General features: G+C 46.3%; 1 protein-coding gene and 1 pseudogene across 1 annotated transcript in view; both read left to right on the top strand.

Moving 5' to 3' along the window:
- The window catches only part of NOX5 (NADPH oxidase 5), a 226,376-nt gene extending 223,046 nt beyond the window's left edge, over window positions 1-3,330 (top strand). Inside the window, exon 16 of the mRNA XM_086958956.1 lies at window positions 3,199-3,330. Within this exon, the coding sequence (XP_086815082.1) occupies window positions 3,199-3,330 (132 nt within the window). The remainder of the gene's footprint in view (window positions 1-3,198) is intronic.
- Window positions 3,331-17,632: 14,302 nt separating this feature from the next.
- Window positions 17,633-18,347, top strand: LOC147733348 (coenzyme Q-binding protein COQ10 homolog B, mitochondrial pseudogene; annotated as a pseudogene).
- Window positions 18,348-18,814: the final 467 nt, after the last annotated feature.

The following is an 18,814-nucleotide window of genomic DNA, read 5'->3' as shown; positions in this document are numbered from 1 at the left end:
CCTGTAATCTCATCCTCCCAATGAGCTAGATCTGACATACATTCTTGGGGTTCATAGGTGGTAATTAAATCGCCTGCAAGGATTACAGAGGGAGAGTTCCTTAGCGAGAAAACAAATTCATCAAGGAGTTTCATTGTTGGATATTTTTTGCTTTTAAGAACTGAGCGATTATGTACATTTAAAATATTGACACAGAGCCCATTGGAGGTCATGATAACAAAACCTAAGATATCAAGAGATGGAATATTTAGTTTTTTAACAGAGTATTGCAAGGTGATTTTTAACTAGATAATCAACCCACCGGAAGCCCTACCAGTGCCTGATGAAATGACATCTATACTATAGGTAACATAAACAGGTCTATATAATTGGGTCTTAACCTAAGATTCCTTGATTAAACCGATTGATAATATCCATAAAGGTATGCCAAGCAGGATCAGCTAATTTTTGTATGTCATACACCAGCAACATTCCATCGGAGGTGGCAGGTACTAGGCTTGGAAATATGATTGTTTTCTATCAGAACTCAAGTAAGTGAAGTTGGGTCAGACTGTTGGGAGATGGTAAAATTATTCACTTTGTTTTGGAGGGGTCTGTGTTCGAATTAAAGGACAATTCATCATGATAGAAGAATAAATCCTCTCTATAAGTTCTGTAAGAGCTATTAGATAGAAACACAGGTGAAAGTAGTGAATCAACTTCACTTAATGCGCTACCAGAGTGAGGTTGGGAGGATGAGAACCCTTTTAGCAAGTCGGAATGGTTCACAGGAAGGTCAACTGGGATCGATTCAGGTTTGGAGCAATATATTTGCACTGGGTGGAGGAGAAATTCGAAGGGAAGAATCAGGCGTCCAAGCTCACCGAACCTTCACCTAATTTTTGATCTATAAGTTCTTCTTTTAGGCAATTTAAGAGATATGAAGTTCTAGTAACACACTGGATTAAAAGAATATTGGGGCAAATAAGGGAGAGACAGCCACTGTGATGCCAGATACAGTGAGTGATCTTATTAATCGAGGATTCAGTGTCCCCCCCGCCCCTTTCGCCTATATTTAGGAACATTAACCATATTTAGTGTGCTGAACTTTCTATTGAGCAAGAAGGATTTTTTTTTTAAACTTAAAAAGAAGAGAGATTGTCAAAATAAGGGATTTTCATATGTGTGATAGGTAGCCCGTGTCCAACATGGGGTCTAGAAGTTAGGGGCAGGCTTTTCAACAAAGATCGCCCAGTCAAATGAGCTGTGGTGGGTCGTATGTTATTAGAAACATAACCCACAAATCTAGTAGCAGGTGTATTTGTAGGGGGGACCGGCTCAGTAAATGGTCCATCTGAGTGGCCAGATTTCTCAGAAACTAGCGTGGGTCAAGATGCCAATCATGAAATGGAGTTTGACTTGAGTTCTGGTTGCGCAATTGCACACCCAAAAGAGTTTGTCCCCAACAAGTAGCTCTTGAAACCATCTAGGTCAACTTGTAAACCATGTATTTCAATTTATTGTCTAATCAGAAATAGAGAAAGATCTATTTGATTGGAACACATCTTTATGGGCAGGGTCGTGACCAGAAAGGAGAACAGGGGATTCTTTAAGATTGTTTATCTAAGATTCTTCAAATATCGCTAGCACTGTGTATCTATTGCTTCATTTTACTTGGGGAGGGCGGTTGGCATATAGTCATCGGAAGTGTTGGGGGTGGGAACCTGAATAGAAGTGATGGTTGTAGCAAGTAAGATTTGTTTCTCAGTCCTACTAAAGAACTGTGTTATCTTGGGTGCAACAGACAAGCCCTTCTGGGTTTTTTCTTCATTGATAAAGGATTGAACCTCTCCGATTAGGAAGTTAATTTCCTTTGATGTACAATTTTCGAGGTTGTTTTGGCATTATGAGACCCATGCGGGACCTCATCAGCCTTTCTCTTCCCCATGCTAGAGAAAATTCAGGAACTTCTATCCCCTAAACGAGTAACACTATAAAGTATGCATGTGAATTCTTGATGTAACAATTTAAAAATGTAGATAAAAAAGATTAATGTGTAGGATAAAAAATGGGAAAGAAAGGAGAAACAGACAGGAAAAAAACAACAAAGAGCACCTAAAATAGATGCCAAGGATGGGGTACAAACAATCAATTAGAAGAAAAGCCATTTAGACCCACTAGAATTGCAGCTTTTGAGCAAACTTCTCTCTATAACCAGACTTCCAGCAGAGTTCAGAAATGGCTTAAAGGCGTAATAGTTTAAAAGGGAAAAGGGAAAAGGAGGGATACTTGGATGATATAAGGATAAAATACACAGGGCTTAGGGCCAAGAGAGGTGGCCCAGCTCAATCTCTGCACAGGCGAAGACTTGGCCCACTTTTCGCCTAGGCACATCCCAGATGAGTGTCGGACCTACTAAATATCACTGTGAAGCTCTGCCCCACATCCTCTCAGGTCCCAGTTCGCAGGGCAGTGTGGGCAATGAAGTCCCTTGCCAGATTGCGTCCAGAAGGTTGCACAGGATAGAGGATTAGCTCCTTGTCCTAGTAGACAAAAGTATACAGAGCAAGAATTGGCTAATCATTTACAGAGTAGCAGTTCACAAGGTCCTCGGATATTAGTTGAGTACAATTGCCCTGTAGCAAGTAGATGCCAAAGGATTTGGAGAAAAGGCCTGTCACTCCCTTTGTTCTCAGAACTTGTTGTTTAAGAAATCTGTTTAAGAGACTCCTTCCATCTTAAGAAGTTGCCCAGAAACTCTTCCTAGAAAGCCCACCTTTCACAGACCCTTTTTAAGGGACTCTTATAGAAGACAGAAGTCACTTTGCCACTTTATGATCTCTTCGTAGCAACCTGCCTTAGGGAATCCTTGTAGGAATCTACCCTTGGGACTATTCTTAGGAATCTCCCCATCAGCCCCCAACCCATTGCGGTGTTTGTGAATGAACATGAAATGTGCTTCTAGTAGTGAAGGCTACACATGTTTTATGGACATGACCTTGTCCTCAGGAACCTGCTCAGACACACATGAAGATTTAGTTTCCTCCTATTCACTTAGCTACAACTGTGCATTTGTAGCATTTAATGGCAGAAGATACTACAAAAATGCAATGGCTGCTCGTTCATCCATCAAAAAAATGCAAGCGGTTGAAATGTCTCTGAAATGTGTAAAAGATACACCAATCGATTTTTTCTTTTTTTTTTAAATCTTCATTCTAGGTGTTTCAAAAAATCAGCAGCGAAAGGAAAGGTAAAGTGCACGTGTTCTTCTGCGGCTCCCCAGCACTTGCGAAGGTCATCAAGTCACACTGTGAGCGGTTCAACTTCAAGTTTTTCAAAGAAAATTTCTGATGTGCTGTTCGCAGGAGTACATAATTATACTGAATATTGTCTCAGTCGTAGTGTTTATGTATTGTTGTGATGTGGCAAGTGCATTACTTTTAGTTGAAGCCATATGTATGGGGAATCATTAACTCCCAAATAACTGACGTTGAGAACTGTAGCTCTAAAAGGGTCTGGCACGGAGAGACGTCGTCCTGTATCAAGAAGAATTCTAAGCCAACTCTTACCATCACCTCTGCTGGCATAACTTGTCTCCCGTCAAATAACTTTAGCAGGATATACAATGAGTTGTTAAAAAACTGGCAAACTAACATCAAATATATAAAAACTGGAATGTTTTATAAATACATGGTGTAAAGTGAAGCTTCAATAAATAATGGCAACAAGACAAATTAAAGCTTTATTACGCAGTGACCATAGAGCAGTTTGTTCTAGCCCACAGCAGTGTAGTAAGACTGGCACATGCACCATTTTGCTACCTGCTCAACTGGAGACACTTGTGCTACCTGCTCAACTGGAGTCACTTGTACTACCTGTCGACTGTAGTCACTTGTGCTACCTGCTCAACTGGAGTCACTTGTGCTCCCCGCTCGACTGGAGTCACTTGTGCTCCCTACTCAACTGGAGTCACTTGTGCTCCCCGCTCGACTGGAGACACTTGTGCTACCTGCTCGACTGGAGTCACTTGTGCTACCTGCTCAACTGGAGTCACTTGTGCTACCTGCTCGACTGGAGTCACTTGTGCTACCTGCTCAACTGGAGGCACTTGTGCTCCCCGCTCGACTGGAGTCACTTGTGCAACCTGCTCAACTGGAGCCACTTATGCTCCCCGCTCGACTGGAGTCACTTGTGCTACCTGCTCGACTGGAGTTACTTGTCCTACCTGCTCAACTGGAGTTACTTGTGCTACCGGCTCGACTGGAGTCACTTGTACTACCTGTTCAACTGGAGCCACTTGTGCTACCTGCTCAACTGGAGTCACTTGTGCAACTTGCTCGACTGGAGCCACTTGAGCTACCTGCTCGACTGGAGTCACTTGTGCTACCTGCTCAACTGGAGTCACTTGTGCTCCCCGCTCGACTGTAGTCACTTGTGCTACCTGCTCAACTGGAGTCACTTGTGCTACTCGCTCGACGGGAGTCACTTGTGCTACCTGCTCAACTGGAGTCACTTGTGCTACCTGCTCGACTGGAGTTACTTATGCTACCTGCTCAACTGGAGTTACTTGTGCTACCTGCTCGACTGGAGTCACTTGTACTACCTTTTCAACTGGAGCCACTTGTGCTCCCCGCTGGACTGGAGTCACTTGTGCTACCTGCTCGACTGGAGTTACTTGTGCTACCTGCTCAACTGGAGTTACTTGTGCTACCTGCTCGACTGGAGTCACTTGTACTACCTGTTCAACTGGAGCCACTTGTGCTACCTGCTCAACTGGAGTCACTTGTGCAACTTGCTCGACTGGAGCCACTTGAGCTACCTGCTCGACTGGAGTCACTTGTGCTACCTGCTCAACTGGAGTCACTTGTGCTCCCTGCTCGACTGTAGTCACTTGTGCTACCTTCTCAACTGGAGTCACTTGTGCTACCTGCTCAACTGGAGTCACTTGTGCTCCCCGCTCGACTGTAGTCACTTGTGCTACCTGCTCAACTAGGGTCACTTGTGCTACTCGCTCGACTGGAGTCACTTGTGCTACCTGCTCAACTGGAGTCACTTGTGCTACCTGCTCGACTGGAGTTACTTGTGCTACCTGCTCAACTGGAGTTACTTGTGCTACCTGCTCGACTGGAGTCACCTGTACTACCTATTCAACTGGAGTCACTTGTGCTACCTGCTCGACTGGAGTTACTTGTGCTACCTGCTCAACTGGAGTTACTTGTGCTACCTGCTCGACTGAAGCCACTTGTACTATCTCCTCAACTGGAGCCACTTGTGCTCCCTGCTCAACTGGAGCCACTTGTGTTACCTGCTCAACTGGAGGCACTTGTGCTACCAGCTTGACTGGAGTCACTTTTTGTATTGTCTGTAATGTCTGCCTGTTTTTTATCTTAAAACCGATAATTGATTCACATCTAGGTGAGTTGAAATATACGCCATTAGGTGATGGTACAAATATAAAGCAAACCGGTCACAGAAAGCATACAGTTTTCTTGGGACAGTTGCACACATTTCAAAGTATGAATTCGAAGTCTGATTGAATGATCTGTGACTTTGTGACAAATTACCAGACCAGCTATTGAAGATAAAGCATCAAAGTGCCCAGCACTCCATTCAGAGGCAGCATGGACCGCAAAGGGGCAAGTTTTAAACTAAAGCGTACACCTGGCTCTGCGGAATGAGTAGCTGGTCAGGCATGACTGAGGTGAATGAATCTTCTGGTGAGCGTCAGTGTTTGCCACCATGCTTGACCTGAAAGGCTCTCCCCAGCCCTTCTAGTTTTTCTAAGCACCAATGTGCTAGGGATAGCTCCACATTTCCCTAGAGACCCATTCATACTCCTCTAGATTTCAGCTTGAGAAGTGCAGCCACTTAAATCACACTTTCTGTACAAGACCTGAATTCAGCAGTAGTGACTCTGGTCATTTCCTGGCTTGAGTATTGCTCAGCCCGCCTCATTGGCCTCCTAAAGGTAGACTGGCTGCACCTAGAGCTGTCCCACATGCTGCTGAGAGATTTGTGACCAACAGCAAAAATGTGACGATGATACACCAGCTCTTGCTTTCCGTAACTGGTCACCTATGGATGCTAGATGCCCTATGAGAATAGCTGCCAAACCTAGAAACCTTTACACTTCAACACTCTCCATAACTCACACATAAGTATTAATTTCTGGAGTCAAATACAATTTGCAATCATAACACACAAGATCTCTCTGTTCCAGACTCTTCAAGAAGATCCTCTTCAGGAATGCTCCGAGGATTTAGAACTGCCCTTTCTCTGCTTTCAAACCCCTTCTAAAAACAACAGGAATTGAGTGCTAAATTCCCTTTTCTTCTCACGTGTTTCTGCCTCTGTTATGACTTCCTCATACTCATGCTTTCCTCTAGCGACCCTTGAAGGGTTCCATCACCTTTATATCTGACACTGCTGTTCTTGAGCTTCGTTTATTCGGTGTTGTTGACTGCGGCATTCTCCAGTCCGACTCTCACCTCTCAAGCAGGTCCTGTTCTCTGTCTTGTACAATTGTGTAGCACTAATGCTTTCTTGAACTAAATGTTCACGTGTGATGCTCAGCTTTACGCTCTGCCATATTGCTATGAAAGCCATTTCCTAAATGCAGTAGCTCTGATACCCGTCCTTGTCTTGTGGTTATGACTTGTCGATTTCATTCTTGAATAATAATAATGCTGACAGCCCTGACTCCCATATTAACTACTTGTTTTTCCCCCTTTATGTATGGCTTTGCAGTATATTACATGTTTACTGTTATCTCTCCTTACATTACTCAGGCATGCCTTCACTGTTCTGCATCAGAAAGTAACCTGATAGTATCTATTTACCCTGTGTGTGCCTTTCCCTAACTCACCTAGTCTCAGTTAATGTTTCACTCGGCTCGCGGCATGCTTTGTAGTGCATTGAGTGGAAAGCAGGCTCTGTACACCTGAACCTACTTACACTTCACACATACTGAAGGTAGTCTGTGCTTAGCAAGCAATTGGTATACAATTGCCTTTCACATTGCCACATTGCTGAGTATCTGTACGCACATCTTTGTTGACATGTTATCCATTATTGAAATAGTATTTACTCCAGATATGTTGATGCTATCTTTCAAAGTGTTTCATTCAGTGTTATTTTTCCTGCTGCTATTTAAACACATTGTACAGTGTTCTAAAAACCAAGATGGTTGGAGTCTGCTTTTTAGGACACAATATGTAGACAAATAAACTAAATACACTTTTTGGTTGATGTACTGTCATATGTCATAAATCAACATTTTAAGAGGTTCTTTGGTGTTTAGGGCATTCTCGCTGTATTGCCTTATTCAAGAGATGTTTGTGTTCTAGGAACTAATCTGTTATTATTATTATTACATTTCTTATATAGCGCCAGAATCGACCCCCGAAGGGGTATCTCCACGCTTGCCTTGGGAACCCGTCCTGGTTTTTCCCTGTGAGATAGCCCCTACAGGGCATCCCCAAGGTGAAAGCCAGGCATCCCGCCGCGGGGGGCCGTTGTGGAGATTAAGCAAGCTTAATGCCCAGAGTTGCAGAGTGTGAACCCAAGATTAGGTCAGGCACCGAAGCGAGAATTATCGAGTCCGTGGACATTTGAGCTCAACACCCTGCCGCGTCGGGAATTGAACCCTGGTCCCGGGTCTGACCTCTGCTTCAGGGTCTGCCTGCTCTAACCAGTGAGCCACACTTCTCCACACTTCTCTGTTGTTCAGATACCTTGCCTGGGAGCACATTATATACCTGTGAAGTTGAACTTTACCTCAGAGTGGTTTGTGGGACGGGGTTGTGTTTGCAAATCTTTTCATTGTATTTTATAGCCATTCTACTATTAGTAAAGCGTGTCATAAAACTAATTTTAAGTAAAGATTGAGTTTTGCAGTAGGTGAAGCTTTGCAGGCAGCAATTGAAGTGTGATCCACAGATAACATGTTTGAGGACTTATATCTTGGGGTGGGCTTCCTTGAAGCGAGAATTGCAGAGCTCTGGAAAAAAAGCTACAGCTATAGTGAGGTCCTCTCAGTGTAGTCTCTCCAGCATCTTGTGACCTGCTTGGAGTTGCATGTGCATGTCCTGAATAATTGATCCTTTGGAAGGGGGTGAGTACTAAGGCCCCAGTCTGTGCCCATTATGCACAGGATCACTTCTAACCATACAAGGATCACAGCATTATAGATGTCCCTTTTGCCCACACAAGCATGAAAGCCATCTTCTATCAGCTCTCACCTCCTGTCAGCTCTAACTTCCAGTCCTTCCTTCATACGTTTTTTATCAGCCGATTTTATTTTGTGCAAAACAATGCCATGACTCATTATGAGTGACCGAGATCTGGCCTTGTTAACCCGCACAAAGAAGTTATCATTAATGGGGGTGTAGCGGTCTAGTTGCTCATCCTAGGGGATGAGGCCCCAGAAGCACCTCCACAATATGTATCACTCTCTGGCCAGGCGTGGCCAGAGAGCATAAATAAAGGGGCCGGGGTCGCTCAGGACTTCTGGCCCAGACTACCATCACCAAGTGTCTGTCGTGGTTAGCTGCATGCGCTGCGATATAAGTGTATTGTCCCCCACTGCATAGCTGGTTGCACATGCGGCCGCAAACCCTTACACTGGTGACGAGGGTGGGATGTTCATGTGCCCACACTGAGAAAGCGACGCATACCTGAATCAGAAGGCTGAATTGGAAGGCAGCACCGGCAGGCGTGAGCCCAGCAGTAAGGAGGCTCGAAGGTGGGACGCGTCATCATCGATGGAACCACTGGGTGAGCGGCACCTAACCCAGCCGGCGCCCGCGAGTGCCTCAGCATTGAAGGGCGCTGCCCGTGTCGACCGACGGAGCTACAGCGCAGCCGGAGGCTCCCGTAGTCACAGCGAGCAGCGTGTGCATGCGCAGAAGCTGAAACAACCGCTGCAACCGACCGAACAAGAGTGAAAGAAGACACGCGAGGCTGCAACATAACAGGCAAGGGCCAAGGGCTCAAACTGCCGACATCAAGCGGCGCACGAGCGACTGGCTGCCCAGCAGCAAAATCAGCCCCTCCCAGACAAGCACAGCCAAACAAGCACTGGCGAAGACAACGCCAGTTTGGACACATCAAACAATAACTAGTAACAAAAACAAATCGCCCGGAGCACTGAATCACACAGGGACAAAGACAACATCTCAAAGACGAAAATAAAAACAAAAAGCACTGCCAAATAAAACAAGACCCGGCCCAAAGGCACCGAGAGACACAGACACGTAACAAAACGCCGGTGCTGCAGATAAGTGAGAGCACACCATGTCGAACTCAGTAGCGCAAGCAGCTCAACAGCAAGTGGCCCTACCTGCACCACCACCTCCAGCACACACCCAGATTACTGCACTTCCACCATTTAGTGATCTAATTGACCCTGCCATTGCGTCACCAAAATGGAATGTGTGGGTTAGCCGCCTCGACAATTACTTCGTGGCCACAAGTGAGACAGACGGAGCCGTCAAATGATCACTGCTCTTACCATTCGCCGGAGACGAAATATACAAATTATTTGAGCATCTCCCGAACACTGGCACACCCAGTGACTATGATGCTGCGGTCAAAGCCTTGAACCCTCATTTTGACCCTCAGCTTAATCCTCAATACGAGCGGTTCAAACTCAGACAAGTCAGGCAAAGAGAAGGAGAGTCAATGGACCATTATCATGCACGCCTCAGAGAACTAGCCAGCACCTGCACTGAGGACGATCAGACCAAAGAGGTGACTGCACAACTTATCCAAGGCTGCAGCAATAAGACACTGCAGACACTCACACTGCGACAACCCTGCATCACCTTAGAAGAAATGTTGATCCTCGCTTGCTCACACGAATTATCAGACATTGTAATTGTAATTGTAAGCATACTTTTAGAGTGCAGCTGTCACCCAGAGGGTATCCTGGCGCTTCGACCAAAACCATTACCTACAAGATGTTAACACTACGCTGCTCTCGGGAAGAGGTGACTTTTGACATCCAAGCAACTGCAATGGAGACTGCGCTCAACCACCAAACGGAGCAATACGGGTAGCGTCAAAACAGAGTGAGCTGATGCCATTCGCACACCATCTCGTGGCAGGCGAGGGAGGTGGCCCACCAGGACAATGCGCCAGACACAGTGTGGTTACTGCGGGAGAGAAGAACATCCTCCGGATAATTGCCCGGCGAGGGGTAAGACGTGTGCCAAGTGTGGGATTCCCACCCACTTCGCGAGCGCATGTCGAGGAGGCTCGCGAGGTAGAGGCTACACAGGGAGGAGGCCACCGACAGGAGCTGTAAGAAATCGTTCGCTAGAAGAGCCCACAACTTCATAGTCAACAAGAACCTCTACTCGCACTAACCAGCACCTGGATGACTCCTCCACGGAAAAGGACGAGGAATGCTACATCGTATCGTTTGCAGGTGACCTTAAAAAGAGACAACGGCCGCAACCCAAGTGCAACATTGAGATTGATGGGTCCCCAGTAACTCGCCTGACTGACACCGGAGCAACCGTTAACGTAATGGGGTCGCAACATTACAAAAAGCTGAACCCGAGGCCATCACTCACCCCATCCAAAATCAGGATTCTAACATATGGAAGCCAGAAACCACTTCCCCTGAAAGGAAAAATGACAGTCCAAGTGAAGTCGGAGACCCAAGAAGTGACAACAACATTCCATGTTGTTGATAGAGAAGCAGATATACTCGTCGGGAGTCACACCGCCGTAGACCTTAATTTGATTGCGTTTGCAAATGCAGTGAAACTCCTCCAAACTGACGACATTCTGTATCTCTTACCACACTTGTTTAAAGGGTTAGGGAACATAAGGAGACCACCGGTAAAACTACATATAGATAAGGCAGTACAACCTGTTGCGCTGAGACACCGACGAATCCCTTTCCATCTCTGGCCACTAGTAGAGCAGGAACTCCTGAAGCTAGAACAACTAGGAGTGATCAAAAAAGTAACAGGTCCAACTCCATGGGTATCCCCCATGGTAATCGCTGAAAAACCAAAGCAGCCAGGAAAGATCCGAATCTGCATCGATATGAGGATGCCCAAACATGCCATAAAACGAGAATTTCGTCAACTTAACACCAACGGTTGACGACATTCTGGCAGACCTCAATGGATCACAATGGTTCTCGAAGTTGGAACTAAACGCTGGCTATCACCAGCTGAAACTAGCAGAGGAAAGCAGGTACATTACCACATTTTCAACCCACCTTGGGCTTCATCGGTGCAAGAGACTGAACTTTGGAATATCTTCCGCAGCGGAGATATTTCAGAATGCTGTGAGAGAGATTCTATCAGGCAAAAAAAAAGAGGTTGGGTGGTGCACAGCTTTAGTTAATTGAATTTTTGAAAGTTTTGCGCAAGGTTCTGTGTGCTCTCGAGGGCGGTGTGAATCATGTTATTGATCACTCCAGGAGTGCCTCATTAGGGGATGTATCTGCAGTTCCTGCATACACGACTTTTCCTATGACAATTGGTGTTTGGACGGAAAACACCACCCTCGAGAGCACCCAGAACCTTGCGCAAAACTTTCAAAAATTCAATTAACTAAAGCTGTGCACCACCCAACCTCTTTTTCTTGTCAATTCGCCTTTCCGCCTCCGGTGGGAAGCACGCCAAAACCTTCATAACTTCATTTGACTTCGTGAATCATGTTATTGATCACTCCAGGAGTGCCTCATTAGGGGATGTATCTGCAGTTCCTGCATACAGAGATTCTATCAGGCCTCCAAGGCATCCTTAACGTAAGTGACGATATTCTCATTCACTCCAAAACTCTTGAGAACCACCACCAATGACTCTGAGACACACTCCAGCGGCTGGCAGAACATGGTGTTACCCTTCACAAGGAAAAAGGCCAATTCTTCCGCAAATCAATTGATTTCTTTGGATACGTATTTAGCTCAGAGGGTGTCAAAGTAGACCCCAGGAAGTCCCAAGCGATCCAACTCGCTCCTGCTCCAACCGATGCTTCTGAAGTAAGAAGTTTTCTAGGGATGGCAACATACTGTGGACGATTCATCCCAAACCTGGCAACAATTGCAGAGCGCTGCGAAATCTCACGAAGAAAGAAACTCCCTGGTAGTGGACCCCCGCGGAAGACAAAGCGTTCAAGCAAGTCAAGTCAGCTCTATTATACAGCACAACCATGGCATACTTTGACACCACTCGCCCCACAGAATTGCTGGTGGATGCTAGCCCGGTAGGCCTAGGGGCTTTGCTCACCCAAGAGACTGACCAGGAACCTGGGTCCCGTTAGCCTTTGCAAGTAAAGCACTCACGGTAACAGAAGCCCGGTACTCACAAATAGAATGTGAAGCACTGGCCATCAATTGGGCATGCAACCATTTTCATTTATATGTGAGCGGCCACCCATTTCGAGTAATTACAGACCATCAACCTCTTGTTCCTTTGTTCAAAGGAACAGCGCCTCACCCACATCCCAGGATCGAACGGTGGGCCATCCAATTGCAACATTACCAGATGGAACTAATGTATCGACCAGGTGCAAAGAACCCCGCTGACTTTCTGTCTCGCCACCCAGCGATAACAGCCGAAGCTGATGGTGATCAAGAGACAAGGACCGAAGAGTTCGTCAACATGGTCGCCCAGTGGTGGTGTCCGCAAGCTCTCTCAATAGAAGAAGTTAAGACACATATGAACGAAGGCACAATCCTCCAGCGTGTAGCTGACGCTCTAAAGAAAGGATTCTGGGACGGATTCCTTAGAAACATCCATGGGTGGAGTGAGCCTGATAGAACCCGCCAGGGAAAATTTTGGAAAGTTCGGAATGAATTCAGTTCCGCGGAGAACGGAATTGTACTAAGGGGTTCGCGCATCGTCATACCGCAAAGCCTGCAAGAACGAGCGACGATCCTCGCACATGAGGGTCATCAAGGCATCTGGAGAATGAAGTCAAGGATGAGGGAAAAAGTGTGGTTCCCAGATCTAGAAGACAGTGTAGAAACCGTCGTACATAACGGCAGAGCTTGTCAACTCACAAGCAACGCTGAAGCTCCAGCACCAGTGATCACCAAAGATCCAGCCCCATCGCCATGGTCGTGGGTGAGCCTCGATTTCGGAAGTTTCCCTGACGGGAGAGTCACAGCTGTTATCATCGACAGCTACACCAAATATCCCATTGTAGGAATTCTGCAGTCTACAGCATTTGCCAATCTGAAGCCCGTTTTAGAAAAGTCATTTGCCCTTTTTGGCCTGCCACACGTCATCAAGACCGATAATGGACCCCCATTCCAGGGCAGTGAGTTCAAAGACTTTTTAGCACGACTAGGAGTCAAGTATCACCGAATCACCCCTCAGTGGCACAAGCCACAAGCCAATGGTGAAGTCGAACGGTTCATGCGCACCACCAACAAAATATTACGCATTGCGATGGCCGAAAACACAGATCCAGAAGCTGCTCTACAACAGTTCCTCAGAGAATACCGCAGCACGCCTCACTGCACCACCAAACGGTCTCTATGGTCACTTATGCTGACAGGACCTCGGCGAGACATGTTACCCATGGCCAACAACTGGAAGCAAGAGCCCTAAGACCCAGCGGGTACTCGAGCAAAAAGACAGAAGACCAACGACAAAGCAAGTCATCGACAAAGAGCGAAAGTCCGTATAGTGACGCCTGGGTGTTCAGTGTTGCTCCGGAATTGGTGTAGTGGAGGAAAGTTCTGAACTCCCTATGAGCCTGGGTTGTGGACCGTACTATCAACCAAGGGAACTGCGGTCACCATAGAGAGAGATGGCGAAACCATAACAAGGAACATTTCATGGTTCAAGAAAGTTCCATCCCCAGTCAGAGCACCCCGAGGTGCAGATCAGTCAAGAACCGCCGAGTGGCAACCTGATGAAGCCGAATGCATATCTGATGAGCCCCCGCCTCAAAGTCCAACGAAGTCACCACTTTCCGAAGCCCTCGGTCTCGAAAACACTGTTAATGATCAAGGACTGATGAGTCCCCGGCAAGAACAAGAGAGCCGCTGACACCCATACAATCTCAGGCAGAATCCCCGACCTAGTAAGAGACTAGCTGACTATGTATGTTGAAACCTATTTCTGCCACTTGTTTGGAAAAACCAATTTGGGATGGGATGTAGCAGTCTAGTTGCTCATCCTAGGGGATGAGGCCCCGGAAGCACCTCCACAATATGTATCACTCTTTGGCCAGACGTGGCCTGAGAGCATAAATAAAGGGGCCGGGGTAGCTCAGGACTTCCGGCCCAGACTACCATCACCAAATGCTTGTCGTGGTTATCTGCATGCGCTGCGATATAAGTGTATGGTCCCCCACGGCATAGCTGGTTGCACCTGCGGCCGTAAACCCTCACAGGGGGTACCAGCAACTTTTGGGCTAAGAGTTAATGGCACTGAAATAGAAATTGTAACCTCCCCTAAAAAAAACAGCAATTACAGGACACAGTGGTAATTCCTAATGTTTGCCCCAGAATTTTTCTCAGAGATTCTGACGCTTTTCAGCAGCCAGAGTTTCCAGGTTAAACCTGGGCCTGAAGATTTACCACAGATCTTGTGTTATCGCCCCTATAAGAATTATAAGGTCAATGGTAAATACACTTGCCTGGTAAGTTTTATCAGAGGAGCCTCACTTTAAAAAGCAACCGAAACCTCAGAGTGAAATTCTGGGGAGAAATTACCAGGAGAATCAGTCCCGGAAGTAGCGATTCTTCTGCTAATTTCTTATCAAAAATTCTTATGATTTTATATTCCGCCCCTAATAGTCACAATTACAAACATTAGGGAATGACTGAAATATGACACACCGTGACATGGTTTTAAACAAAAGTGAGGTGAATACCAAACTACTTGAAGCAGATGGTAATTGAGTCAAATAAGAAATCACAATGAGGTGAACACAATAGTATTGGAAAGGAATAGGTATGAATCACATTGAAGTGCATAGCACACTGATTAAAATAGGAATGAAAGTGAATGCAAATGATATGAACTACACTGAGGTGAACAAGATACTTTCTGAAGTGGCTACGAATTTTAATGTGAAATGGCTACAGATATGGCAAACTGTGTGTATAGCACGTGCCGAAAAGCACATGACCCTGGCAGCCAATCACAAGGAAGTTCAATGAAACTGTTGAGGCCAACTTTAAAGATTCTAAGGGGCAGATTTAGAAGCCCCTTGTGCACTTTTGCGTCACTTTTCCTATGTTAAAAATTATACAAAAGTGGAATAAGGGGCTTGAAATAAGCCCCTCTGTCTTGAGCTGGCCACAGATAAAGAAGGATCTCCAGGGCAAGCAGCACTTTATGAAAACATGGCTCCAAGAGGAACAAGAGTAAAATCGGCAGCACCTGGCTTACTATTTTACGTATTGCTGATTGCAATGTAAACATCATTATTTTCTCAAGGACATACATTTCATTCTGCATAATATGCAGACACATAAATCTTAAACATAACCTATAAAAGTGCAGATGTTAATATAGCTTTATAGCCCGCCGTAGTGGGCTTTAGCGGCTATCAACGGTCCGCTCCCGCATTAAAGGCCCAAGCCGAAGGCGAGGGACTTTAACAAGGGACGGGACTTTACTAGCCGGCATAGCCCTGCTACGAAGGGCTATAAGGCTATTAGAACATTCTGCCACTAACAGGCAGAATGTTCTAACAAATAAAACAAAGGCTTCTCGAAGCTCCAGGGGATTTAAATCCCCTCGAGCTCCGAGAGGCCTTTGTAAAACATTGGAATGTTGCTCTGCGGGCCTTTACCGGCCCGTAGAAGCAGGGAGCACTCCATTGTCTGCAATGGAGCTCCCAACATTCCAATGTTCTAATTATGTTTATATGTTCATACTCCTGAACACCTGTGTGGTATCTGGTTGTCCATCTTGGATTTGGAGTTTCTGTTTCAAATGTTATTGTTTTTCCTTGTAAAAATATGATTACTTTCAGGATTGCAAAGACCTAGATTAAGAAGTCCACATGATATAGGTCTGCAGCACAATTGACAACAATTATGAAAGGTTGACAAGTTTACACGTTGTATGGCATTAGAATTTAAAATTTCCACACTTTCACAATTATTTTTAATACCACCTCAACTGTTAATTTTGGCTTTAAACTATGTTAAAATCCTAATCATACAGTTTCCTTATCTTAACATGATTGAAATAATTTAATTGTAGGTCGAACCTACCAATCAGGCAAGCTGTATATTTGTGAAAGACCCATTGTGAACTTACAGTGCCCTTCCATTGCTTCACATTAATTGATCTTGTTGCCTCTCTCATTAGCTTGCTTTATGTATGTTGCCTTGTGTGGGCCTGCCTTCTTGCCCATCTTTACTTGTGTCCTTCCACTGCGTACTTTTCAAGAAGCACATTTTTCTTTTTGGTTAAGCATTTCAAGAGAGTGCACATGCTTTCCACTGTGTTGTTCTCTTCCTTAATGTGCTTCTTCTCTGCCCCTCTTTGTTGCACTCACCCTTAGCTGGTTCTCCCCCATTGCTTTCTCACTCAGGCTTTTCCTTCGACTACTGCTTTGTGCTCCCTCGTGGGATCCCCGTTGCTTACCCCTCACACTCCTAGTTGCTGCCCTCTCTGACTCCCTTTTGCAGACCCCTCCTAGCCTCTGTTGCTGCCCCTCTCCTCGCACCCTCTTCTGTTTTTAGCAGCAGATCAGCCAGCAAATTATTGCCGGACCGTCTTCCCTAAAAACGCATTTACACTACTTATATTTCACTTTTTTTCTTTATATGCAGTTCGTAAATTATTGATAATGGCTAAAAGCACCCCTAGGCACCAAAAAGTCTAAACAAGATATACGACCTTATCAAGAGGGCATGATATTCGAGACCAGTGGCGGCTGGTCCATGGGGGCGTTTGGGCGCCGCCCCCCCTGTTTTCTCGCCGTGCGAGGAGGCAAACAAAGGTAGTTATTACCAATGATAATAACTACCATTTGTTTCTGCCTTGCCTTCTCCGCATGACGAGAAAACAGAAGTTCCTGTGCGGGAGGTGTTACGCGAGGGCAGGGGGGAGCGGCTTGCCCACTGTTCGTAATACTGTCTGTTTGGGCTGCCTGAGAGGCTACCCAAACAGACAGTATTTACACAGTAGGCAAGCCGCTCCCCCCTGCCCTCGCGTAACCCCTCCCACTCTCCCTGCTCTCTGTATGCTGCTGTGCTGCAGCATACAGAGAGAAATGACGTCAGTAGGGGGCAGCCGGCCGAACCTATCACAGCGCTGTGCTGTGGTTGAGGGGAGGGGAGGGAGGCTGCCTGCAGCCTTCCTGCTGCGTCACGACGAGTCAACACCACGGAATTCAAACAGGACGGCGCCGCGGGAGTCAGGACCTGAAGGCGGGAAGCGGAGCCTAAGGTAAGTGCAGGGCCCCGGATCACTGGCGCTGCTTATTCTGCTAAATGATCGGTGTACAGCAGCAGAGGCACTTTTAGGGGTGGGACTGAGGACAGCAAGGCAGCCACCGCGGAAACAGGGCTGGGAGACAATGGAGCAGCGCTCTACAAGGTGAGGCCGGAGGGACTGTGGCGTTGTAGGAGAGCAGCGGCGGGTGGAGTTGTCCTCGGGAGTGAGTGACTTCACACTCATTTGAAGAGTACTACCGGCCGTGAGCGGGCACCATGGCGAAGAGCGGCCGGGCGCTGAGGAGGGTGATCACCGGCTTGGCGGAGTGCCCGGCTCCCGGCAGGGTGACGGCTGTGCGGCGCGCCTCTGTTACCGGACATTTACCTTCTTGTGGTATACTGATGAGCAGGTGCTCCGCTTCACAGGCGTTCCTACCTAGTCCTCTTGCCTCGGAAAGAACATTATTCAGCTTTTCTGCACCATTCTCGGACAAAAGAAAAGAGTATGCAGAGAGAAGAATTCTCGGGTATTCCATGCAGGAAATGTATGATGTGGTGGCGATTGTTGATCAGTACAAACATTTTGTGCCCTGGTGTAAAAAATCAGATGTTGTATCGAAGAGAAGTGGCTACCTCAAAGCACAGCTGGAGATCGGATTTGCCCCTGTGGTGGAGAAGTATACATCAGTCGTTACTCTAGTGAGACCACACTTAGTTAAGGCATCCTGCACAGATGGGAAATTGTTTAATCACCTTGAAACAGAATGGCGATTTAGCCCTGGAATCCCGGGGTATCCTAGAACATGCACCTTGGATTTTTCAGTCTCGTTTGAATTCCGGTCATTGATACACTCTCAACTAGCTACCGTATTTTTCGATGAGGTTGTTAAACAGATGGTTGCAGCCTTTGAAAGAAGAGCATCCAAACTCTATGGCCCAGAGACTGTAATCCCGCGTGAATTAATGCATCATGAAGTGCACCACACGTGAAGCTTGACAGAAATACATCCACTTCTAGGAGCAGATTCTGGAGCTTTGATATATCCCCTCCAAAAGATATGCCCAGGGTCAAAGTGCAGCCGCCCTTACGTTCCAAACGCCAGAATAGTGTTTTAACCACTTCTGAGGTGAGGGATTAAGTACAGTGATACAGCGGACCTGAGGTGCGGGAGCAGGGGTGAAGCCACGGTTTACGCAAGAGCAAGTAGAACAAGCCCATGGGATAGTGGTGTCTGGTGTGGTAACTCATTTGAGGTGAGCAGGTGATCCCCATAGTTTTTTCTCAATCGCTACGGTGCTCTATGAAATTCATTTTCCGGCCCACCACTAACAAATGTCACCAGCCGCCACTGTTCGAGACTCAGTGTACACTAGAGTTCATCAAACTTCAATTTAATAATACAAAATCATGATAAATATGGGAATAATTCCATAAACATACAGTACTAAACAATGACA

The sequence above is a fragment of the Lissotriton vulgaris genome, chromosome 2_1, assembly GCF_964263255.1.
Source record: "Lissotriton vulgaris chromosome 2_1, aLisVul1.2, whole genome shotgun sequence".
Taxonomy (NCBI): domain Eukaryota; kingdom Metazoa; phylum Chordata; class Amphibia; order Caudata; family Salamandridae; genus Lissotriton; species Lissotriton vulgaris.
This window is presented reverse-complemented; position numbering and strand designations above follow the sequence as displayed.